Source organism: Stenella coeruleoalba (genome assembly GCF_951394435.1).
Source record: "Stenella coeruleoalba genome assembly, chromosome: 3".
Taxonomy (NCBI): Eukaryota; Metazoa; Chordata; class Mammalia; order Artiodactyla; family Delphinidae; genus Stenella; species Stenella coeruleoalba.
Genome location: NC_137148.1, coordinates 91215023 through 91240465, shown reverse-complemented (window position 1 = coordinate 91240465; position 25443 = coordinate 91215023). Strand labels below are relative to the sequence as shown.

At 48.1% G+C, this 25443-nt stretch overlaps 1 protein-coding gene across 5 annotated transcripts in view; it reads right to left on the bottom strand.

Moving 5' to 3' along the window:
• Nucleotides 1–25443, bottom strand: part of MCC (MCC regulator of WNT signaling pathway) — a gene marked incomplete at its 5' end in the record, with an annotated part of 462921 nt that overhangs the window by 29718 nt on the left and 407760 nt on the right. For all 5 annotated transcript variants that reach the window (XM_079916632.1, XM_079916633.1, XM_079916631.1 and 2 more), the window contains 5 exons: nt 890–1124; nt 14211–14394; nt 17526–17629; nt 20229–20369; nt 24577–24725. In XM_079916632.1, the coding sequence (XP_079772758.1) occupies nt 890–1124; nt 14211–14394; nt 17526–17629; nt 20229–20369; nt 24577–24725 (813 nt within the window). The remainder of the gene's footprint in view (nt 1–889; nt 1125–14210; nt 14395–17525; nt 17630–20228; nt 20370–24576; nt 24726–25443) is intronic.

Here is a 25443-nt window from a genome sequence, read left to right as displayed (position 1 = left end):
TCTTTCCTGGCCAAAATAACACTGAATTTATCGCAAAACATATTGGCCTGAACATAGAAGAAATCTAGAGTCTTTGGCCAAAGGAAACATGATGTTTGGAAGAAGTAATGGAAGGGCAGCTTCACAGTTCATGCCACAGGGTGCAAAGGCCCACAGAGAGGGGAAAAGGCACCGCGGTTATGGACACAACGCCCGGCTCGTGGGCAGTGAGGGGGGAAATCAGCCAACGTCGCATGAGGGTTCCCTAGCGGGAGTCAAGTGAGGGTCTGAGCTGAGACGGTGAGGCCAATCTGCTGCCACGGCCCAAAGTCCTCCCAGGCTCCACCCAGACTCCAGCTCGAGCAGCCACGGAGGGCAGGGATGTGCTGAGCAAGTCGCCCCAGAGGGTGACAGGGATGAGGGTTACCGATCTTCCATACAACGCCACAGGGACAAGGGGGTCAGGAAACCAGGGCTCTTGTCCAAATGCCGCAACTGGCCTCGCCCCTTCCTCCCCGCCTCACCTTAACGTCAGCATCAACCCGGGAAGCACTTGCAAGTGTTCTGGAGACCAGGGCTCTTTTCACGCGGACAGAGGCTGCTCCCCCCCGACCCCCACCACCGCAGAGGTCTCTCCTGGCTTCTCTTGGAGACGAGGTGTTCCATTCTGGCCTGGGACCCCCTGAGGTTTCTCCAGTGCTCAGCTCACCTCTCCAGGAACACATCCAGCTCAAGTGACTCCCAGACGTACTGAAACCATCCCTGTCTACACACGAGGCCCTGCCTGTCCAGGGGAGAGGTGGCTGACCACGGCTGGGCTGACCACTACCGAGAGGCCTTTTTGTACTTCCTCCTGGTGACAGCGGAGTGAACGGGACCCGGGTCTGAGAAGAGCCCCCCGCGCGGATACCTTCATGGCCATCAGCTCCTGCATCAGCACCGCGTTTTCGAGGTCTAGCCGCTGGCTGTCTCCCCGGGGCTTGACGTCGTAGCTGAGAGGATCGATGTGGATGCTTTCCAGCTCCAGCATGGTCAGCTTGACCGCGGCCCTGTCATTCCTGAGCTGCTGGATGTAATCCTTCAGCCTCTGCTCGTCTTCCTTAGTAAACTCTGTATCACAGCTACTGGCTGTGGAGCTGGTTGTGCTGAGAAGACAAAGAAAACCCATCGCACTTCCAGTCGCTGCCAGCAGGTCTTCTCCCCCTCATTCTTCTCCACACCCTCCCCTTTCCAACAGTATTTAGATGGTAATCCAAAAACAACAACGAAGAAAGCATTCTTCATGGCATAGTAAACTGATAGCACCTTTTGGGAGAGAAATGAGTATGAAGAATATCAGAAAATGTTTACACCCTTTAAGACAAGGTGTGGACCCTAGAAATGAAGTCTAAGGAAAAGATTCCACAGAAGCAACAAGATACACATGTACAAAGACGTTTCACGGAATGCAAGGTTTAGTGAATTATAGTACATATCAAAAAGGACATGATGTGGACATTACAGGAATAATTATGGTAATGGTGGAGAGAGTTTGAGTGAGGAAATAGGATGAAAAATATGCCATAAAAATAGGTGTATATATGCATAGGACTCAAAAAAAGGGATATGTTAAGGGAACAAAGCAAGGTGAAGAACAAAATACCTATGGCATGACCTACAGACTGTGTGTGTGTGTTTGTGTGTGTATGTGTGTGTGTGTGTACACATACGCCTTGTGCACGCACACATCTCAGACTGCTGACAGCAGTCCCCTGGGGGTGGCAGCTGGACGGAGTGGTAGTGATGGGGGATCCTCTGTATGATGGCTGAGTATAAAGTCCACCACAGGGACTCAGGCTGGTCCAAGGGGCCCTTGGCCACCCATGCTGAATGGTGACCAAGCCGGGGCTGGCAGTTCTGAGGAGCACCTAGGGCTGGACCCCGGGAATGTGGTGGTCCATGAAAGTTTCTGTGGGTTCCCGAGTACCATGGAAGGGTAAGAACCACAGGAAAACTGAGGCTTGGTGCTCCAGACGGTTGTAGGCTGTCCCCACTGGCTCAGAATGAAGCCCACTGTACCCAGTTCTCAAGCACTTGAGGCCAGCATGCACCTACGGTGGTTTCTCTGGACCCACCTACACGTGACGTAGCCCTTATGCAACTGGCTTTGGAAAGATGGCAGAAAAACAAGCAGGGACCCATTTAACTCTCATCACAATAGTGCAGGTCGGCATTATCATCTCTGTCGTTACAGATTTGGAAACGGAGGTTCTGAGTCATTAAGTAGCTTGCCTGGTCATGAGGACGGAAACTGGTGCAGCTCGACTTGGGCCGCAGTCTCCCCATTCCACAGCCCTGTCTCCCCAAGATTCCTGTTGTTGGAAGCTGTGCCAGGAGCAGGGACTGGTATCCATAGGCTGTTGGCTGCCCTGAGGCCAGGCCTGCCCTCCTCAGCTCACACGGGAACAGGGGTAACAGGCCAAGACCCCAACACAGCAGATGCATCTCCTCCCCGTAACCTCGATGTGACCAAGGGCCACTCCACTCTTGCACGGGACACGTTAACAAGAAGTCGAGGCTTCCGGGAAGAGAAGGGTGAGAAGAGATGGTAGGCCATGCACACAAGGAAGAGAACTTCTAGGGCCTGGGGTGGTCTTCAGGTCAGAGAACTCCTGCCAGGACTGGAAGCTCCCAAGCACCACAGACTCTCTGAGGTCCCCTACCATCCTTCACCCCCCAACCCCCATCAGAACAGGTGGGATGCTCCTTAGAGATGAAGGGAGCAAGACGAGTCTGACCAACACACAACACCTTTTCAGAGGCTGTGACGGCTAGTTACACGTGTCAGCTGGGCTAGGCTATGGTGCCTAGCTGCTTGGCCGAACGCCCCTCTTAGATGTTGCTGTAAAGGTATTTTTCACATGTGATTGACATTTAAATCAGTAGACTGAGTAAAGCAGATTACCCTCCGTAGTGTAGGTGGGTCTCATCCAATGAGTTGAGGCCTTAAAAGAAGAGATGGAAATCCCCTAAGGAAGAAGAAATTCTGCCTCCAGACTGCCTTTGAATTCAAGCCTGCAACATCACCCCTTCCTGGGGTCTCCAGCCTGCCTGCCCTGTAGATTTAGGACTTGCCAGCCCCCATCATCAAACGAGCTAATTCGTGAAAATCAGTCAATCAATCATCAGCCTCTCCATCCATCCACACACACACCTGTTGATTCCGTTTCTCTGGGGAACCTGAATACAGCGGTGCTGCCTTTACCTGGGACCCGAGCATCTTATACGCTTTGTAGATTTAGAGGTAGCACGACTCAAACTCTCTGTGCCTAGTTCCTTATCTTTAAAATGGAAGTAATACAGTACATACTTCCTAAGGTTGTGGTGAGGATTAGATGAGGTAAACCGAAAGTGTCTGGAATAGTGCCCAGCACTCAGTAAATATAGCCATCATTCATTCATTCAAGAAATATTGGGGTACTTACTGTGGGTCACTTTTCTAGGCCCTAGAAAAATCTCTGTCTTCATGGAACTCATATTCTAACAGGGGAGACAAACAAGTAAAACAGACAGCACATCAGACAGGGAGAAGTACCAGGGAGAAAAATGACGCAGTTATGGGGATCACAAAGAGGGGGTGGGGTGATTCTTGCAAACAGAGTTCGAGGAGTAGACGTGAAGAAGGTGAGAAAGGGAGCTATGTGGGTATCTGGAGGAACAGAGAGGCAAGCAGACGATACAGCAAATGCAAAGGCCCTGAGGCAGCAAGGCCGGCTGGCCAGCAAGAATAAGACTGTGGCTGAATGGGGGTCAGCCAGGGGAGAGGGAGGAGAGCTGGTCAGACAGGAGGGTGTGTATATGAGGGGCAGGGTGCCACGTCACATAGGGTCTCATAAGGGCTGTGTCTTTTTCTCTAGAATTAGAAGCCACTGGAGGGTTTGTAATAGAGGAGTGACATGATCTGCCTTCCATTTTAACAGGATCCCTCTGGCTGCTGTACTAGGAGAGATGCAGGGAGGCAAGGGCAGAGGCAGGAGACCTTTTGGGGGCTACTGCAACAAGCTTGGGGGAGATGGTGGAAGCTGAGAAGGCAGGAAGTAGGTTAAAAACTACTCATCATCAATGTTATGTGTTCTCAAGCTGTATTTTAAAAAGGACGAGATGGGACAAGCAGCAATACCCTCCAGTTGGAACACTTCAGGTGCAACTGCATAAAGAAACAAAGCAGCCCAAGAAAAGCATGAAGGAGCAACCGGTACCGCCAGCAGAGGGCGCTGAGGAGCCAGCAGGGGCTTCTGAGGATGACAGCTGCCCAACAAGAGGGATTCATCCTAGGGAGGAAACAGGGTCCCTCCCTCAGGATCTCAGCCTTCTTCGGTAAAGACCTGTTTTGCAAACAGCTCGGTGACAGGCATGCCTTACACAAAACCATTCAACAGGACTCGGAGCTTGCCTTCATGGACTGTCAACACAACGTGGAGGGACAGATGCCTAAGTTTCCACACATGGGCCACAAAATCAGAGCGAACTGAAGCTGTGGCCCTGTTCATGGAGCATTGCACGGGGCTGAGTGTGGAGATGTGCTCCCAGGCATGACGTGTTTAGACAGCGCGCTGCTGGGAAATAGCAACACTGCTCTTCCAGTGAGTGGGGAGGAGCTTCAGGTAGGAGATCCTTTCCCGTGAAGCTGGGACCCAGCAAGAGAGGCTCACTTTACAACTGTAGTTCTTCTTTTCATTAAAAGTCACTTTGGAAAATTTTAAATATAGAGAAAACGCAGAGCTAAACCAATATCTGGGTGACCTTTTTGTCATATTTTCTTTGAAATGCTTTTTTAGAAATGTAACATACTTGAGCCACCCTTTGATTCCTGTCACTTAAAAAAGAAATTTCAAGCAAATCAAAACTACAATGAGGTACCACCTCATGCCGGTCAGAATGGCCACCATTAAAAAGTCTACAAATAACAAATGCTGGAGAGGGTGTGGAGAAAAGGGAACCCTCCTATGCTGTCGGTGGGAATCTAATTTGGTATAGCCACTATGGAAAACAGTATGGAGGTTTCTCAAAAAATCAAAAATAGAACTACCATATGATCCAGCAGTCCCACTCCTGGGTATATATCCAGACAAAACTATAATTCAGGGCTTCCCTGGTGGCACAGTGGTTGAGAGTCTGCCTGCCGATGTAGGGGACACGGGTTCGTGCCCCGGTCCGGGAAGATCCCACATGCCGCGGAGCGGCTGGGCCCGTGAGCCACGGCCGCTGAGCCTGCGCGTCCGGAGCCTGTGCTCCGCAACGGGAGAGGCCACAACAGTGAGAGGCCCACGTACCGCAAAAAAAAAACCAACAAAAACCCCCCCCCAAAAACTGTAATTCAAAAAGACACATGCATCCCTATGTTCACAGCAGCACTGTTTACAACAGCCAAGACATGGAAACAACCTAAATGTCCATCAACAGATGAATGGATAAAGATATGGTATCTATATACAATGGAATATTATTCAGCCATAAAAAAGAATGAAATAATGCCAGTTGCAGCAACATGGATGCAACTAGAGATTATCATACTAAGTGAAGGAAGCCAGAAAGAGAAAGACAGATACCATATGATATCACTTGTATGTGGAATCTAAATTATGGCACGAATGAACCTATCTATGAAACAGAAACAGAACCAGGGACATGGAGAACAGACTGGTGATTGCCAAGGGGGAGGAGACTGGGAGAGGGATGGAGTGGGAGTTTGGGATTAGCAGATGCAAACTGGTATATGTAGAATGGATAAACAACAAGGCGCTACTGTGTAGCACAGTAAACCATATTCAATATCCTGTGATAAACCATAATGGAAAAGAATATGAAAAAGAATGTATATATATGTATAACTGAGTCACTTTGCTGTAGAGCAGTAATTAACACAACACTGTAAATCAACTATACTTCAATAAAAAATTTAACAAAAATTTCAAAACTCTAAGGACAGTAGAAGCTAGAGTTCTTTAATTATTCTGCAGGCCCTGAAAGGATAATATGTTGGCATATTTTCCATTTAGCGGGACTGGTGTTCCCCAGTGGTTGTCAAAGAGCAGTCGAGGGTCTGACCACGGCAGCATCCCCTGGGAACTTGTTAGGAATGCATGTTCCCAGGCCCCACTACCTAGACTCACAGAGTCAGGAACTCGGGGGTGGGGGTGGGGGTGACCAGCCATCCGTTTTAATGCACTCTCCCACTGATTCTGAGGCACAGCCTGGTTTGAGAACAACTGGTCCACCCCACAGGATAACTGGGCATTTGCAAAGTAGCCTGTAAAGTAACGGCACCCCATCACAAATTCTCTAGGGAGAGCCACCGTGCTCTTGGGCTGACCTGGTGGATACCAGTGATTCTGAGCAGGTCTCTGACATCAGGCAGACCTTAGTAAACATTCTTCCTCTGTCAATGCCTAGCGTTATGGCCCAGAGTAAATCACCCAACCTTTCTGGGCTGTGACAAAGTGGGGATACTAACAGTTGCCGTGTCACCAGGCTATGGAAATGAGACAATGGGTCCTGAAGCCGGCAGCCCACACACAGCACTTGCTCTGGGCGGGGAGGAAGCACAGCTGTGCCAGTGGCCCCGAGACACCCAACATCAGGCTTAGGGCCTCCCTCCAGGGATGTCAGCCACCTAGCAGGTCCTGCAGAAAACCACCCATCTGCGGGGGAAGCAGAGCAGCAAGTGTTGACCGGACTTGCAAACCCCCAGAACTGCCTGGGAGACACCAACATGGGGGGGCAGGGCAGAGGCTGCCAGGCTTTGGGGGGTCCTGGAACCCTCTAGGGCCTGGCGCCCGATCCCAGGCCAGGTGGGGAAGGCTTTTGTTTCACCATCCCTGCTGTGGGTATAGTTTTAAGAAAGGAAGAAAAAGAAAGAAGGACAAAAGATCTCCCTCCACTGATTTTACCCCTGTGGGAAGCTCAGAGCTGTAAAGTGCTTTTCCAGGGGAAAGTTTAATTTCAAGGTAAGCACCTAGACCCGCTGCCCCTCTCCAGCTTCCCTCTCTCCCTTCCAGGACACCAGCAGGGAACAGATCAGGCGAGGTTAATTACAATTCTGCTTTGTGCTCTTAATGGACCACCGCGGAATATGATTATGACAATGGTAAGAGGAGGGGAAGCCGCGGCCTTTTCTCCGGCCTCCTGCAGACAAAGGCGCTGTCGGTCTCCCGAGGGCCTGCCGCCGGCTGCCGACTGCCGGGCTGGGGTTAAGTCATCCATTAACTCTCCCGGCTCGGAATGCCGGGTGAGCTCAGTTGTCAAGGGGGAATAAATCACTTTCCCAGTGGGCCGAGTTACTCCTCCTCTCCAGGGTGAGAGGGATTGCGGGGAGGGCTGCAGAGGAAGCAAACCCCAGCTGGTCCCAGGATTCTGGGGCCGCACGTTTTTGCCTTCTCCCCCGGTTTTTCGAGGAGCTGGGCCAGGTTGTGTGGGTTTCTCCTTCCTTACCATGATGCTCTCTGCTTGAGCTCCCCTCGGCTGGCTCTGCTCTGCGTCCATTAGTCGCCAGCTGCCAGCTGATCTGTCTGCTCACCACACACGAGTGCACGCCGGCCAGCCTGGGGCAGCCCACCCTCCTGCCTGCCCTGTTCACAGTGGGACGCGGATACAGCAGTTTATTTAAGCAGCCGTCGATTTCAAATGTCCTCTCTTCTGTCCCTCTCCACCATGTCCCAGCCCTGTCCTGAAGACAACTCCCCATCCTGCTTTTAGAAGAAAAATCCTTTTTTTTTTTTTTTTCAGCTTCCTCATCTTGTCTCGGCAGAAAGAGAAAAGAACATATTATTTCTTTTGCCTTGAAAACCAGAGGCGGATTTTTCCTGGAGTTTTTATCAATGTCTTACCTGGCCCCAGTCGGGATCTCATTTACACCAAGGAGGAGCTCACTTTCAGAAGGAAAGGGCCACTAGGAGGCCTTCTGTTGGCCGAGCATTTTGAATTTATTTGAAGGAGGGGGTCAGGCCAGTGACATTCGACCCCACTCCTCTAAGCAGAAGCTTGGGCCTTGTCAGCTGCCTGAATTTTGCAGTGTTGTACTGGGTATCCCCCCATGCCCCCTACCTCTTTTTTCTGACAATTCTTTGTCACATAGGACTAAAAGTACTCAACACAATCCAAACCTCTTAGGTCTGAACGCTCTCAAAGGATTATCAGAATTCTCAAGGAGAAGCGGTTTGGGGAGGAAAAATTATCTAAAAAAATACAGTTGACTCTTGAACACCATGAGCTTGAACTGTGCAGGTCATTTATACGTGGGTTTTTAAAAATACATACAGTACTATGTTTATGATGGGGGCCGGGGGAGTCCGTGGTGGGTCCTGGAACGAATCCCCGGTGGATACCCAGGGGATGACTACATGGGTAGGGGAAATCTTCTGCCAGATAACTGAAGTCCTCAAAAACTGCCTGGTTCCAGAAACTCAGCTGACAGTGGAAGGCAAAATGAGAGACACATTTAGGAGATGGATTCTTTATATGGTCTTTATGTCGTGCCGTTACGATGGGGTTGGGAACCAGGCATCTCTAAAACAAATATTAAACTGCTCCTGAGTTGGTTGCCAATAACACACCAAGATAGACACCATCTAGACCTGACACCTATACTGCTGCTAACGATTTCTCTGACATTAAAAACATTAAACATTTTACAGTCCGCACTCCCTATCTAAGAATTCCGCATCTGCGGATTCAACCAACCGCGGGTGGAAAATCTTTGGAGGAAAAAAAAAAAAAATCCAGAAAGTTCTAAAGAGCAAAACTTGAATTTGCTATGTGCAGGCAACTATTTACATAGCATTTACATTACATTAGGTATTTTAAGTAACCTATAGATGATTTAAAATATATGAGAGGATGTTTGTAGGTTCCAGTGCAAATATTACAATGTTTTATATAAGGGACACTTGAGCATCCTCAGATTTTGGTATCCCCACAGGAGTCCTAGAACCAATCGCCCAAGGATACTGAGGGGTGACTGTAAATGATTTTCATCACTAATAATTAAGAGGTACAGAGTAAAATATTAAGGGTATGTTTTTGCCTAGAGATTGGCCAAATTAAAAAAATGTATACTACCCAGTTTCAGCAAGGGTGTGGAGGAAGAGGTCCTCACACGCCGGCTGGATCATGTATGGAAGGGCTCTCTGACATCTGAAACAACAGTCATTTTTGAGTCAGCACATTCTGCTTCTGCTTCTGTGGGAATTGGTCCCACAGAAACTGCATGAGGGGGACAGGTATAAGGACAAGGATGGTGACTGCAGCAGTGTTTTAATAGTAAAAAGCTGGATACAAACATCCCAACAAGAGGAAGCTGTCTAAATACACGACGAACTGCCATCCAGTGGGAGACTGGGCACTACTGAAAAGAACGACACACGTGGAAAGATGCCTAAAAATACAATACTAAGGGGAAAAAGCAAGTTTCGAGAGAGTCCACCTAAGTAGGATCCTTATTGGGTTAAAATGAGATGGAGTCACATTTTTAAAGATGCCGTGTGTTGGTCTGCTGACGACACACCCTCCGCCTTCTTCTGGGACCTACCCCTTCTCTCTGCCCGCGTGGCTCCTGCAAGAACTGTCGTGGCCACGGATGACTGACTGGGTAGGCACTTGAGCCCAAGTGGGCGAGATGTTCCTTCCCAGGATTTTCTTACTTGACACCAGAGAAACCAGTCAGCCTGGTATACTAAAGCAGGTGGTGTGCTGGTTTTCTGTCATCTGGGGAGCAGCCTGCAGCAGGGAAGAGGTGAAAGCCGTGTGCGGAGGCCAGATTGGCCAGGTGTGGCCTGGCCCAGCTGTGCCCAGGTGGCCGGTTCTCCTCTGCCCGGGCTCACTGTAGCCCTCTGCCCAGGTACGCGGCTCCTCTGTGGGAGACCTGATATCCTTCCACCAAGACCCCCTTTTAAGCTATTTGAGTATGTTTCTGTCACTGGCAACCAAAGGTCTAGGTCATAAAAAATGGACACTTAAAGCTGTGAGGATACGCTCCAAACTGTGTGCAGTGTCCTTTCCAGAGAGGGTCCTAGCATGGGGAATTTTATGTCATGCTTGGATTTTAACTGTTCAGTTTATTTTTACAATGAGCATATAATTCTTTTGAGATCAGCAAGTTAGGTCTTAAAAAAAGAAAAGCAAAAGCATTTCAGGTCTCTATCTAGTTCCCATAGAACCTCAATGATAAGCGATGAGGACATTTTCGCAGGAGGCCTGAGCACCATGCTATGCTGTCATGTGGAGTACTGCGTCTGAGCTGGGCTTCAGAATCTACCAGCACTTCTAAGCATTAATCCCAAGGACTCTGGATGGACTCTCCTGGTACTTGGATGGGGAAAGCACCTCTGGTTTTCAGAGGGAAGTAAAGATGCCTATTACGACAGGCAGACCTAATCTGACTCTCGTGCCCGGAAGCTTGCTGGTGGTGGGGCACAGGCCTGTCCTAACCGGATGGCTGTTTCAGTCCCATTTACCCTTTCAATGGACGTGCTTCCACGGTCCTCAGCCTTTCTTTCCGTCTCAGTGAAACTTCATCTTAATCTTAAGGCTGACTTAGAGGGTGAGGGCTGGGAGCCCCACCACTCTCCATTCCAATTTGGGGATCACGCCCCAGTGTGAGTGGTCAGCCAGGTGGGACCCCGGTTCCCTGGATGTTCCCAGAGCTCACTGCAAGGCTGCAGTCACCAGTCTCACAGCCTCAACCCGATCCACACCTGATGGCAGGACAAAAGGGACTCCAGCCTCCATGAGGACAGACTTGCTGTGGCTTACTCTGTCTTGGCCCCTCGTCCTTTCGTAGATTTAGATCGATGACTGTGCTTCCACCCGGTGAGCTGAAACTGTGATGCTTGACCAAAAGGGTGGGCTTGACCGAGAATTCCTATTCCCACTTCCCATCCATTTAGTCCACTTGCCTCTCTGTCGTGATACACTGATAAAGCTATCCAGGCAACCCACATTACCTAGTTACTCTGCCCATTAAGATAATTACACTTTCTGATGCGGCCACGGCTGTATTTTTGCAAAAAAAAAAAAAAAAATGAAATGTTTCAAAACTGAAACAGCAGCATCCCTGGGCTCCAGACTGCAGAGTCAACTGATGGGCTGCCTGCCGTTTTTATTCTCCTTGCTGGTAACTGCCCCTCAGCTGCTCCCTTCTGAAACCATGACCTTGCTGTTACCGGGGGCTGCCCTGTGCTGCCAGAAAGGCGTCTGGAGGCCTGGTACTCAGCATTCCCTTCCTGAGACCTGGAGGAACAGCGGGCTGACTCTCTGGTTAGAATTCTGCCAGCTGGCTACAGGGGGAGGGGAGGCGACTGATGAGCTACATAAAGCTTCCAACTCAGAAAGCCTCTTGTCTGTCTTTTCTTCCATAATCTTGACATGTGGGAATGGCTGAGTGGAATGGCAAGAGTTACAAACAAAATTAATTATTATAATTATGAAAGCATCTGGTGGTCTGGGACTTTTTTTCTGAGCCACGCTGAACGTAAGCAGTCTGGCTGTATCAGGTCCCAAGAACGTGTGTTGCCACGTGAATGCCTGTAACCCCCTCTCTGAGCTGCTCTGATTTGGGTGGGAGTATGAAAGGGAACTTTTAAGGAGAATTGAGTAAAATCTGAGCTAAAGGTCTCTGTACTTTGATGCAAAGATCCATTGAAGACTGAATTTAGTTCAAGAGCCATTCTTCAGTGAGGTCATCCTTGCAAACTGAAACTATGTTCTGAGTTTATGTCAACCTACTGAAGTACATTACCTAAAATGAAGCTTCTCTAAGAAGCCTGTCTCAAAAATCAAGGCTCATCTATACATTAAAATATTTCTAAGAAATATTCACAATCAGGGTCTCCACTGAATAGCTGGTGAGAAAACATTCCCGCTCCTGACTGGCTCTAAATGTGTCTCTGATTTAGATTAAAACAAAATTATTTTGCAGGTGGGGAGGGATGAGCAAAAGATCTGTAACACACCCCTTATAAGCCACTGAAATGGTACACAATTCCTGTCAACCCAAGTCTTGTGTTCACTAATGCAACAGAACAGTATCATTGACAACATGAGAACTACATTTTTATGCTAAATGAAGGTGGAAATTATAGATTATACACATTGGGAAAAGTCATTAAGAAGAGCATCTGCTTTCTGTGTTTAAACAGAAGAATCTGGTTTTAAGAAAAAAATAAATTATCATCTGTGCTACCCTGAATAAGACAATTGTTGCTGCAGTCCAGAGGAAATAAGTCCCTTGTGTTTGTGGGCACCTGGCCAAGTACGTTACTGGGAATGTCCCCTTTCCTGAGGCACCAGGTCCAGGACAGTTAAATCTGCACTTAGGCAGATGGCTGGGTCCTACCAGTGGGAAAGACAGATGGGACCATTAAGTTTCTCTCAGATACCGAAAAAAACATCAGTATCTCTCCTTTTGCTCTTAAGATTGAATCCACCCTTATGTGGCTTTGGTCACTTGACCTGCAAGCAGACACTGTTTTTTTTTTTTAAATCATGAGATCCAACCTGGCCTAGTGAAAAGAATAATATGCTTGGTGCCAAAGTCCTGGGCTCGGGTTCTGATTTCCCTCTTATCTATCAGCCTTATTTAGGCAAGTCACTCTCTCTCACCTCTGAGCCTACCCTAGGTTTTCTCACCTATACAAATGGGGTAAGTTACCCTTCCTGTCTTTTGTGATTTGGTTATCACATGACAATCTCTAACAAAGTACTTTCTAGACAGAACTGGGATATAAAGGGAAGGCATTCTATTTGCAGCAACAGGGATGGACCTAGAGATTATCACACTAAGTGAAGTCAGACAGAGAAAGACAAATATATGATATCACTAATATGTGGAATCTAAAATATGATACAAATGAATTTATTTATGAAACAGAAATGGAATCATAGACATAGAAAACAAACTTATGCTTATCAAAGGGGAAAGGGGGCGGGCTGGGATAAATTAGGAGTTTGGGATTAGCATATACAAACTACTATATACAAAATAGATAAATGACAAGGTCCTCCTGTATAGCACAGGGAACTATATTCAGTATCTTGTAATAAACCATAATGGAAAAGAATCTGAAAAAAAATCCATATATGTATATATCCATATATATGTATCCATATATCCAAATACATATATCCATATATCTCTATATCTCTATGAATCACTGTGCTGTACACCAGCAACTAACACAACATTGTAAATCAACTATAATTTTACAGAAAGAAAGAAAAAGGGAAGGCATTCATGTTTTTAGGAGTTTTGGTGGCAAGAAATGAGAAGGTCATTAGAAAAAATTTCATTCTGACCCTCTACCCACATCCAATAGAATCCAATGGCTTCCGCAAATTATGCTTAGCAAGGTGTTCACTGCTTTCCTCCCCATCTTTTTTTTTTTTTTGCGGTATGCGGGCCTCTCACTGTTGTGGCCTCTCCCGTTGCGGAGCACAGGCTCCGGATGCGCAGGCTCAGCGGCTATGGCTCACGGGCCCAGCCGCTCCACGGCATGTGGGATCCTCCCGGACCGGGGCACGAACCCGTGTCCCCTGCATCGGCAGGCGGACTCTCAACCACTGCGCCACCAGGGAAGCCCCTCCCCATCTTTTTCAAGTACCCACTTCAGTTTTCTAGATCCACAGATACTGAACTTGAACCCAGGTTCATGACTAAGTGTCTGCCAAGCACACGCTATGCTTATGCATCACTCTACAAGGCAAAGAGGTGAGGGAAGGGAAGTCTGTTGCCTGAGGGGGCTTTACAAAGGACAGAGGCACAAGAGGAAGGAAGAGAATGGAGCATGGAAATAGGATGCGGTCTGGGCCTTGGGTGCTTAAGGACCATTTGCAGCACATGGGCCTTCTTCACCGCCCCAAATACTTCTTGAAAATCGAGGACTATAACGAAATGGAAGGTAGAACCAAAAGGGGGAAGTACACCGGACAGAAAGGTAGGTTTGGGTTCCACCTCCTTGATCAAATCACCCCTTCTCTCTGGGAGGCGTTTACCACACTGGTGAAGTGAGAAGGCGCTTTCCAGCTTTCCCATTCTGATTCCCGGGAGCAGGCTGCAAGCTGGGGTCGGGGGGGCGGTTAGAATTCTGTCTTCCAGCAAGCCTCACAGTCCTTAAGAGCTGGGTCACTGCACGTCAAGCCTAGCGAGCGGACTACCCGTGGGCACGCATCCAGCTCGCGGCAGAAAGGCCGAGAATTACCTGGTGTGGCTGTTAGAAGACAGGCTCTCCCAAGGCTGCACGCTGCAACCGGCCACAGCAAAGGCTCCCCCGCAGCTGCCGTCCAGCTTCATGAGCAGGGCCTTGGCGGCGTTCTCGGCTGTCTTCCGGCAGTCGTGAGCTCGCTTGAGCATCTGAGTGATGTTTTCATCCCCTGACGGGTCTCCTGCATGGCAGAGAAGCCAATGGGTTAATCAGCGCTGGTCCAGAGGAGTGAGTCTGGACAATCAGTAGCCAGTTACTCGGTGGGGGCGGGGGGGGGGGAGGGGGTGGCGCAGTAGAGAGGAGTCCAGCGGTGAATGCCAGTGAAGAGACGCGCGTCCTGGGCCTGGCTCTTCACCGAGAAACTGCACCGAGGAAGGCATCTTCTCTGCTCTGGCCTCCACGGTCCTCCCTGACAAATGAGGGGCTGGCCAGTAGGAGCTCTGTGGTCTGTTTCCAGCTCTAACCTATGGTTTTCTAATTCCCCAGGCTCCTCGCTGCTCCCCGCGTCCAGCCCCAAGTCTCCTGTGTGGCCCTTCTCCCCTGCGCTGGTTGGTACTTCCCTGTGAATGAGGCCAGGGAGAAACTGAGGCCAAACCTTACGACCTCTCCACAAGTCTGCAGCTTTGCTGAGAGCTTCGTGTAGGCACGAGACACAAAACTAATGGTTAAAACGAGACCTTGAGACTGGTTCTGACTGTCCTCTATGGACGCTATCCCTGACCTTTCTCTCTGATCTAGGCCATGGCCAGGGGCGAGCTCCCCTGCCTCCAGAGGCCAGGAAACTGGGCTGGAGCAAGACGTCAGGGTCGTGGCCACCACCACAGAGCCAGACAGGGAATTCCCTGCCCAAGACAGTCACTTTCTTGTTGTGTTTTCAAAAACCATGCCGGCCAAATAAGTCATTGTTTGTTACCTCTGTATCCCAGGCCCATGATCTTCCAAGTGTGTATATATGAAAGCTTATGCCAAAGCCTAAGATACAGAACTGGCAAATGTGGAACTGGCTGAAGTGGGCAGGGGTGGGGGGCATACACTCAGCTTCTCCACCCTCCACGCCCACCACTGAGGCCTAGAGAAACTCCTCCAGCTTCCCAGGCCCAGTTCAAAAAGCACTGGTCTAAATCATCTAGAATGAACACCTGTGTAGTCAACAAGAAACAAAGAAAAAACCCAGAATAACTGACACTGTGGGTAAATGTTACAACTAGTACTTGCTTGCCTGTGCAACTACATAGCACGTTAGGGCAGGCTGACAGGTCAGCAGCCGTTGTCAGCAGAATGGAAAGAGTGAGATTTAATAGGGAGCTGCTAAAAAGTCAATCAACGCTCTGCTTTACAGAGGAGGGGGAGGAAACGTGGGTGTCCGTGTCCCGCAGACTAAGATTCCCTGGACCTCCCTCTGGCCACTTCTCTGACAACTTTCATACTTTTTTCTCCTTCCACAAATAAGATATTTTACGTATGTCGCACCGACTGCTCTCTGAATTCTGAAGAGGCGTGTTACTGACTGCCCCATTTTATAAACAGACCCATGAGCTACCCAGGATTATGTTAATACAAGGCATTTTATTATTGATTTTAAATACTTAAAATGCAGATTTATTTAAGTCCTTTCAGCTCCTACCAAGTAACTGTGCTGAGTAGGTACAAGCCTCATAAAAGGTACCTTTCAAGGATGGAACAGTTTAAGACATTCCTCTGATACAAACTGGAAATAAGATGATTGATTTTTTCCTTTAATTGATCATTTTCCTTAATACTTACATTAAAAAAAACCAAAAAAAACCTGACAGCAGGCCAAGATCATTTTAGAATCTGTTTAAGAGGAGGAATAAAGTTTTATGGTTTGGTTAAAAGACTCTGAAAAATGAGGTTCCTAATGGAAATGCTGGCAGAGTTTCTACTTCTGGGCTGGGATGGTAATCCTATTAAAAAAAAAAAAAAAAAACCCAGAAATCCCAGAGAGGGGGGTGGAGGATGGTCACCCGTACAAATGGAGGCCTGCTTCCTCGCTGGGTGACTTGGATATGAAGCAGGAAATTAATACCCAGGATACTTCATTCCCTTCAGACTTGCTTCAGATTCCTGTCCATGTCAAAACTGAAGGAGGAAAAATAGGTGAATGTTCAGTGCAAAAGCTAGAGCCCAGGCAGGGAGCAAGGAGCTGGCAAGGAGGAGAGGGATGCATTCTGGAGGTACCCCGACGGCGACCTTCTCTGCAAGGTGTGTCCTGGAAGGACTAGCTCTACCGTGGGCTCCCAGCCCGCAAGGGAAAGCCAGTCCGTGACAGGTGGCCTGGTCCCCAGCCTGCCCACGCCACCCACCTTTGACTCTGGAGTGGTCCGGTCAGTTTTTTGTTCACCTGCCATGCCTTCTCGGGAGAAGCTGCTGTTATCAGGTGTAGGCTGAGGGAGTCTGCAGGCCTCAGCATCAGAGATGGCAACCTCTGTCCCTGGAGCTGTCTTTCCTCCCGAACACTATTTCCACTGCCACTGTCCGCATGTCATCTCAATGCCCAGAGCCATAGTCACTGGTGAAGTTTTGGCAAACGATGGTAACTAGGATGCCACACTCGTGTCTTTTTCAGTTCATAGCCCTTCTAGTTACTCAACAGTGAGGGTCAGCAGGGGGAAGCGGTGTGGATCTGGAGGGAGGAATCACGCCAACAGGACGCGTGATCCCTGGGGTGAGGGAGAGGCAGGGCTTCGAGGTGGGCTGGCAACACCTCTGCTCCCCCACAGGGGCAGGCCGGGGCTCCCGGGGCTCCCAGGGCTCGCATTCGGTGAGGCTGACAAGAGCAAGGTATGAAACATTCCTCTGCATTCCCACGACACCTGGAGACCAGGTAGGGGGAACCCACGCTTCCAACCTACTCAAAGGAACAAACCTGGAGAAAAAGCACAGCCAACAAAAGCAGCCCCAAGAGGCAAAGGCCTTGTGGGCAGCAAAGGGACCCTCAACGACCAGCATCAGAGAGAGGCTGCGGGAAAGCTGGTCCCTTTCATCGTGAACCTGGGCCTCCCACTCCATCTGGTTCTACTGCCAGCCGGGGAGAGTACGTTTCCTGAGAGGGTTTGTTTGTTTTAACTTGTCTGTAATGCTGTTTCCACTCCAGTTCTTGCTGCATTCAACATAAACAATTTACTCACTCAGTCATGAGGAAAAAATGAAAAACACACTTGACAAGGGAATTTCATGTTGTCGGGAGGCGTGCCAATGCCAACAGCCGAGATGGGGGCAGGAGAGCAAGAGAGGCGGGGGGGGGGGGGTGAGGAGGAAGGAAGGGGACGGAGGGACTCCGGCCACACTTACCGGGAGATGACCCCACACCAGCCGCGCGGAACTGCCCCAGGATGAGGCTCTGCTCGCTCTCGGCCAGCGCCAGGAGGAGTTCATAGGCTTCGATGCACTGCTCACTGAAACAGAAGCACACGGCATCCTCAACTCAGCCAGAGGATGGCGAGCCTCTCCAATGCAGCGCCGTGCCCGGGGTGGGAAGCAGCTCGGGACCTGGCTCTCAGCCTCGCCGTCCATGTCAGCAAGGAAATACCCAGGGATACTCCTGGCCAGAGCCAGGGTCTTGCTCTGTTACGTGGCCCCCTCCCCTGCCCCTGTTTTTTTAAACTTTAAACTAGGATCTAGAAAAATACAAGAGAAGCCATAAAGATGAGGGAGGCAAGTCTGCTAGCCCTTTGATGATCAGCTCGAAGGGAAAGGTAATAGGTTCCTGACAGCCAGCCTCCCGAGATGCTCTCCAATCGCCCTGATCTCTACACACTGCTATCCACAGCCTTTGCATAACCCCCTTCCACGTTGTTGCAGGGTTGGTCTGTGTGACTAAGGCAGAAGTCATGGGATGTCATGTCTGAGGTTAGGTTATTAAAAAACACGGTGATTTCCATCCTGGTCTCTCTCTCTCCTCCCTTCACTTTCCCTCTTGGATCATCCTCTTTAGAGGAGGCCAGCTGCCATGCCTTGAAGACACTCGAGCAGCCCTACGGAGAGGCCCATGTGGTTAGGAACTAAGGCGCCCAGCCAACAGCCAGGGATGGACTGAGGACCCTACCCAAAGCTTCTTTGAAGCAGATCTGCCAGCCCCAGTTAAGGTTTCAGCTGATGCAGCTCTGGCTGAGAGCTTGACCAGAACCTCGTAACAGACCCTGAGCCAGAACTACCTAGACAAGTCATTCCCAGATTCCCGACCCTAGAAACTGTGATGTAATAAACAGTCATACAATAATAGGTAATTCATACAGCACCCTAGAAAGGGGACTATTTTGACCCAGACCCACCTATTCAATAGAATGGCCAGTAGCCACATGTGGATATTTAAATTAAAAAGAATTTAAGGTAAATAAAATGAAAAATTCAGCTCCTCCGTTGCAATAGCCACATTTCATATGTGTAACAGCCATGTGCGGCTAGCAGTTACCATACTGGATAGCACAGAGAACAGTCCCATCAACACAGAAAGTTCTATTAGATGTCTGTACAACTGTTTCATGAAACACTCACAAAACCTCTGACAAGAGTTTGAGAATGGATTTCTAAGAGGAAGAACATTAGTCTCTCTTTGGGTACACCAGGTAGAGAGAGGATCAAAGAGCGACCTCTTGAGAGCCACTGCTGCCTGTGACCCCACAGGGACCCACGTCTGTACTGGATGAAGCGTGTGCCTAAGGCCTCAGTCATCCTGGCCAGATGCCTGCAGTAGTGAAATTCACCCCCCCAAGCAAAGAACTGATCAGCTTCTCCAAGCTGAGCAGGGGAAATGTTGCTTTACACAACACTTATTAGCCAACAGACTGTTTTTTATTGTCTTTACTTTCAAGTTCCTTTACTAAGAGATAAGGAAGAGGGTCCAATGACTGCCTCTGGGTACTGGCAGCTCCTCCTCTCAAGGGCAGTTAGTTGGTCTTTCAAGTTAGAGACGCTGGGACATTGTTTCTTCTGTACGGATGAAAGGCAGACTGCTGGTGCAGAAAGGACTGTTTCGAGAGCTGTCATAGACGATTATCTGTTTGCTTTGCTGTGTCTGTCAACTAGTAGGATTGCTTTCTTGCTTTGGTCTCCTGTATTTAGGTTTGATATTGTTTTCTGAAGAAGCAATGTTTCTGAAAACAATACTGACCTTTGTAAAGGATGCCAAGAGTAAGATACAATGGCTACTCTGGGACTTCGGTAAATATGCCTAAGTGGCGACACGAGTGAATCTATGAAAACAATAAAGCATAGTTTCGTAGCTTTTCCCAAGCAGTAATTTAAAAATAGATAAATTCCAAAGCCAATGAAGCTGAAAAAAAGAGTGGTACATTCATATACCACTTGCTCATCAATGAATGAATCGTATTCATTTCAACGGGTTTGTTTTTATGGGAAAAAACTGGCAGCACGCCTGAGGAGCCATGAAAATATTCATACCCTTTGACCTGTAATTCCTGCTTCGGGGATTTTATCTTGAGGAAAATACTCACAAGAATGAAGGCTTTTGTTTTAAATTATTCACCATCGAATTATTTTCAATATCAAGAGTCTGCAAAAGTCTAAATGTCTTTTAGAGAAATGAGTAATAACGCCATATGAACTTGATGTAGGGGATACAGCCAGTCAAAATAAATGGACTTTTAAGCAACATTACAAAACTGTAACAACCTGAAGGAAGAGAGTGCCCCAGATTTACAACAATGTAAAATATATATGAATATGAATAAAGACTGGGAAAAAAAGATTAGAAAGAACAAGACTTGAACATGTAACACAAAACTTGATGTTCTGAGGGATACTACTCGAATGAAATAATATTTAAGTTGACCATGCGAACAGAAACATACCCGTTTACTAATACCACACTCATTACCCTTATTTTCTTAATTGCTGCCACCAGGGTGCTAATTGATTTTCAATATATAGCACACTAGTATTTGCTGGTTATGTTGTCTACTTTCACGCAGAAGCTTGCTATGCATGTATTTCTAAATTAAAGTGGCTACTCGCCTGCCCCGCCCCACTTCCTACCTGTATTGCAGGGCCAGCCTCAGCGCGGTGGCATTGGATTCGTATTTCCCCACCAGCATGCTCATTCTCTCAGCATTGCTTTTGCATTCTTCCAGGGTTATGGTCAGAAGGTCATTTTGGGATTTGAGGTGTTCGATACGGCTACAAAGGAAGGAAAATCACGTTCACAATTTTACACCAGGACTACAATGAATTTGCCAAGATTTTAGCCATTGACTCTAGATTCCGGCCAAAATGCACATTGGATGTGAGCTCGTCAGATGTTTTAGTAAATGCAGCTGATGAGAAGTAATGAAGGAAGAAGCTCAAAGCTGAAGAATCACTAAATTCTGTGTGGATGAGAAATAAAAAATAAACTCCTGGTTCTTTCCTAGCCAGCCACAGATGAGCCATTTGCTAGGTACTGCACTAGGCTCTGTAGATACACCAAGGAAAGGAACCGACCACGTGACCTCAGGCCCTCATGAGAGTTACAACTGGTATGCTTCGATGAACCACCGTCCACAGGGACAAATGAAATCACAGTAATAGCTGCCATTTGTTGAGCCCTTGATCAGTAACTCTCCCAACAGCCCTCTGAACTAAGTATTATTATCCTCATTTCTCAGAGGCAGCACGGAAAGGGTAATTAATCCTTGGGATTTGAACCAGGCAGCTTGACCCCAGATCCTTGACTCAGAACACTCACTATGGGGCAGGAGCAAAAGATGAATCAGTGAATGAACAAGAAACTGCACTTAAGGGGCCTTTGAATGGGAACTGTGGATCGTGTCCAAAGCTCCTTCCAGCTTGGACAGACCCCTAACTGCTAACTACTGGTAGGATAAGTGGTGGGAACTTTAAGTTTTATAGGAATCAGAACTGTACGTTCAGGGCAAAAGTTCATGGCAAAGTCAGAAAGCAAATCAGAAAAAGGTAAGCCTTCAGCCTCTCCATTTTCTGTCCCACGACACGGATGACCTGAATGCAATGATTCATTTCCCATGGGACATGCCCATCTGTAGCACTCTGACCACCAAGTCTTAAAGAGACACAGGGTTTCACACACACAAAATGTTAAGGGGCTTGCAAGTCATTTGCCTTGAGGATAAATCTTAGGGGCACATATCTTAGAGCAGATTATGGAGACACTCGCCCATGCAGGACATGTCCCGTGAGTGTACAGCTAAGACCGCTGTGTGGCTCTGGCAACAACAAGGTCAGTTCAACATAAGGTGTTACAAGGACACAGTTTTCTGTCCTTGTTCACATTCAGATTTCTTCAAACAGTCCCCACTCTCTCGTTTACTTCTCAACTTGCTCCAGTTACATTCAGTCCCTACGGATTAGATGAAACTGTTTACTCAGCTCACAGACCTCCGTGTGGTCAATTCTATCTTACAGGCCTTCTCAGGCAGTACCCCTGTAATCGGGTATGGCTTCCTTCTTGAAACGTTCTCCTTTACTTGGGTCATGAGAGGTGTCTACTGGTTTTCTTCCTAGCCGAAAGGTCATCTCTTCTGTCTCCTTTGCCGACTCCTATCTTCTCTATAAAATCTGTGAGGGTCGATGTTCCCTCAGGACTCCATCCTGGGCCCCTTCTTCTATCAACACTCTCCCCCTGGGGTGATTTCATCCAGTGCCACAACTTTAACAGGCACTTATATTCCCATGGCTCCCAGATTTCTTCAGTCCAGACCTCTCTCCTGAATGCCAGTCTCACATATCCGGGGTTTCACATGGACACCTCCAATTTAACATTCCCAAAGGGGACTCTCGATTTTCCTCAAACCTTATCTTCCTCCATCTTCTCCATCTCAGTAAATGCCACCACCGTGTACCCAACACCACCAGTAAGACACCTGAGACTCTCCTTTGAGACCATCCCTTTTTCTTACATCTGTGGGTTTTTACCACCAAACATATACTGACCCCTTCACATCACCACCACCTGGGCCACGCTGGTCCACTGCTCAGCTTCCACTCCTGCCCACCTCCTTCCATTCTTCACACCTGAGTGAACTTTCAAAATTTAAATCAGATCTGTTCTTCTCCTACGTAAAACCCTTTAACAACTTCCAATGACACTTAAAGAGTAAACTTTGTCCATGGCCTCAAAATCTGTATCTCACCCAGCCCTGCCTATTCTGCCACCTTATCTCATGGAACTCCTCCTTTCACTCATTCTATTTCAGTTCCATGGGCATTTGGGCAATTCTAACTTCATGCCAACCACTTCCCAGCCTTGAACTTGGTAAGCTGGCCCGTAAGTCTCCTCCTAGTTTGTCATATGGCTGTTCCTTTTTCCCCTGGAAATCTCAGTTGACATGTCCCCCCTTCAGAGATGCCTTCCCTGGCTGCCTACTAAAATCAAGCCTTCCTGTTATTCTGTCACAGTGTCCTATTTATGGGGAGCTTTCTTACGCTCTTATTTATTTGTCTGCTTTTTGTCTAGCTCCCCTAACAGGATATAGCTCCATGAAAGCAGGGATCTTGTCTGTTTTACTTTCTTTGGCATCCAAATAGTCCAGCATATAGTAAGTGCTTAACACGGATTTGTTAAATGAGAAAACACACTTTTGAGTAGACGTGACACCCACCCCTGCCCCCACCCCCACAAATACAAGTTAAAGGCTGTAATATTTTTGAAGGGTAATAGGACTCCAACTCTGAGATAGGTAGTTAAATAACAGACACCAGAACATACTGGTAGATTATTTACAAGAATTCCCTTGTTCTAGCAGCAGCTGTGATAATATAGAGAACAACGGAGGTGAGGTAGGGGGGCAGGGGTCGATCAGCTGGGCTATTTAACAGCTCTGGACTTGAGGCAAGTCATTCAAAGTCAAAGCCTTTGTCTTCTCATTTGCGAAATGGGACTATTCTGCCCTCCTAAGTTGAGGGTTAAGAGGCTGTCAGTGGGGGAGCCTTTTGTAAGCTGTTAAACTCCATGATAACGTGAGCTACAAGCACTAAATAGTTCCCCCTTCTTTGGTCTCTCCTAGGTGCATATAATTGAAGAGAAAGGAACCTCCCCTCAAATTCAACGACAAAGCAGGCTTGTTAAATCCCAGGATCTGTAGAGAGGAGATCCTCATTACATAGAGGGCCCCTGAAGGCATCTGACTTCATTAAACTGCAAAGGGCATATCTGATCCAATTTTTAAGCACTCCTCTGCCTGTGATACCGAGAGGGCTGCTTCTTCACTGCTACAAGGCAATCATCAGGATTGTCACTCTTAAGTATTTTGGATTTAATAAGGAAACCATTTAATTTCAAGATTTAAAATGACCTAGATAGCCATATTTCCTTGGTTCTCAAGTGCTATATTAAACAGCTTCAAATCAGGGAGGACTAAAAGGATAATTCAATTTATTCAGGTTTGCCATACACCAGGGGAATGGCATCCACATTTCTGACTGGTTAGCTCGTAAACCTTTCCAATTCTGACTGTGCTCTCCCACTGAAGATTGCTAGGTCAGGGCAGCCACAGCACACTTGGATGCCATCACTAGTCCATTCTGCCACCGCGGAGCCAATTTCTGAGTAGTTGCCGTGGCTTGCCCCTGGTCCTTCTCTTTTGCTTTTTTAGCAGCTCTCTTTCATTGCTGGGACAACACACAAGCCAGTCTTTGCCAAGAGGCAGGGGGACAAACTCAAACCACCTCTGGCATAAGATTTAGGAAGAACCCATAAAACTGGATACACACAGTGGAATTATTCTAAGCAGGATAGTTAGAACTACTTAGATAATCAGAACTAGGTAGGATAGGATGTAGGGATGGGGGGATGTGCACATTTGCAAAAAGCATAAATAAAATTAGGCAACCCTCAGTTCGAGCAGGGAGGATTAGACCAGCATGCCTGCTCCATCGCAGGAGCCCCTTCATCAGACTGCTTCTGCTGGCTCCAGGCACCCCTGGGTGCTGAGTCCACATCCCAGAGCTGCTCTCTGTGGTTCTCAGCAGCTCAGGCTGCATGCCTGGGAGCCATCTTGCCATCCTGACCTACTTGTCATTCCTTATGGACTGCTCCCGGGACATGCTCCTTAATTTGCTAGGGCCACTGCAAAATGAAAAGGCGGGGCCCCTGCTTCATAAATTATTAAGAATTTAAAACAGTGACAGCAGAGCAGTAAAGCAAGCGTGGGGTCCTTTTAAGCACGAGGCCCTGTGCATTTGATGACAGGTCACACAATGCCCATGAAGCCAGCCCTCCCGTGATGAACAGGATGGTGGAAACTCCCCACGCACCAGCCTGACAGCATCACTCTATGTCACAACACATAAGCCAACCTGAGTTGATCTTTGGGAAGGGGAAGGAGTTGCCCCCAGTGCCACCATCCAAATACGCAGAATTTCTCCTTACCTATTCAACCGTTCTGTTTCCACCTCAAACTCCCTAATTTTGCTTTCCGAGATGGCAGATCCATGGGAGTAGAGTGTCTGGAAGATCTCTTGGATGTTGGAGCAGTCCTGAAGAGAGTGGGCCAGGTGCTCCGCCACACTGCTGGATACCTGTACAGATGAGCATTAATCCCCCTCTGGACAGCGTCACTTCAGGGACGCTGGTCCCCAGGCATGCTTTGCACGCAAAACAATTTAAAGCCGATGTTCGTTGAGAAACAGGCACCAGGAGATAGCTACCCTGATCTTCCTCCGTTTGTGTAATATCATCCTAGTATAAAAAGCTAACTACTGTGAAACAGTACATAAAACAGTGTCAAAATGCAAGCGGCATCTTCTAAGCTGCATCCTGGGCAGCAGGCATGTGGGACCATGAGTGTTTAGAGACCTAAAATTTTGGATATTAAACAGAGGCTGAACATCCTTCTCCCTTCCGAAACCCCCTGCCACTCCCAGACTTGTCTCCGGCTGTTGTAGTTAAGGGGAGCGTCCACTCCTTTATGTTCATAATTTGGCTTTGGCATGGAATCTGGGTGCATGCAATTTCCGCCCAGCACAAAACTCTAAACTAGGGCCTTAAGAGTGCTGTTCAGGTTTTCCCCACCCCTGAGGACCAAATAAGCTGGATTTCCCAGCCTTACCCCAGAATTCTAAAGGACATCCCCAGGGAACTGAAATTCCCTTTTCACCATTTATCAGCTTACAGCCCCATAGGGTTCAGGGCTCTACAAATGAAAGCTCTAGTACTGAGCTGGAAGGTTCTGGTCTGTCACATCATTGGCCACACTTCAAAGGCAGCAATCCTCCTCACTGGAGAGCACCTTCCCTT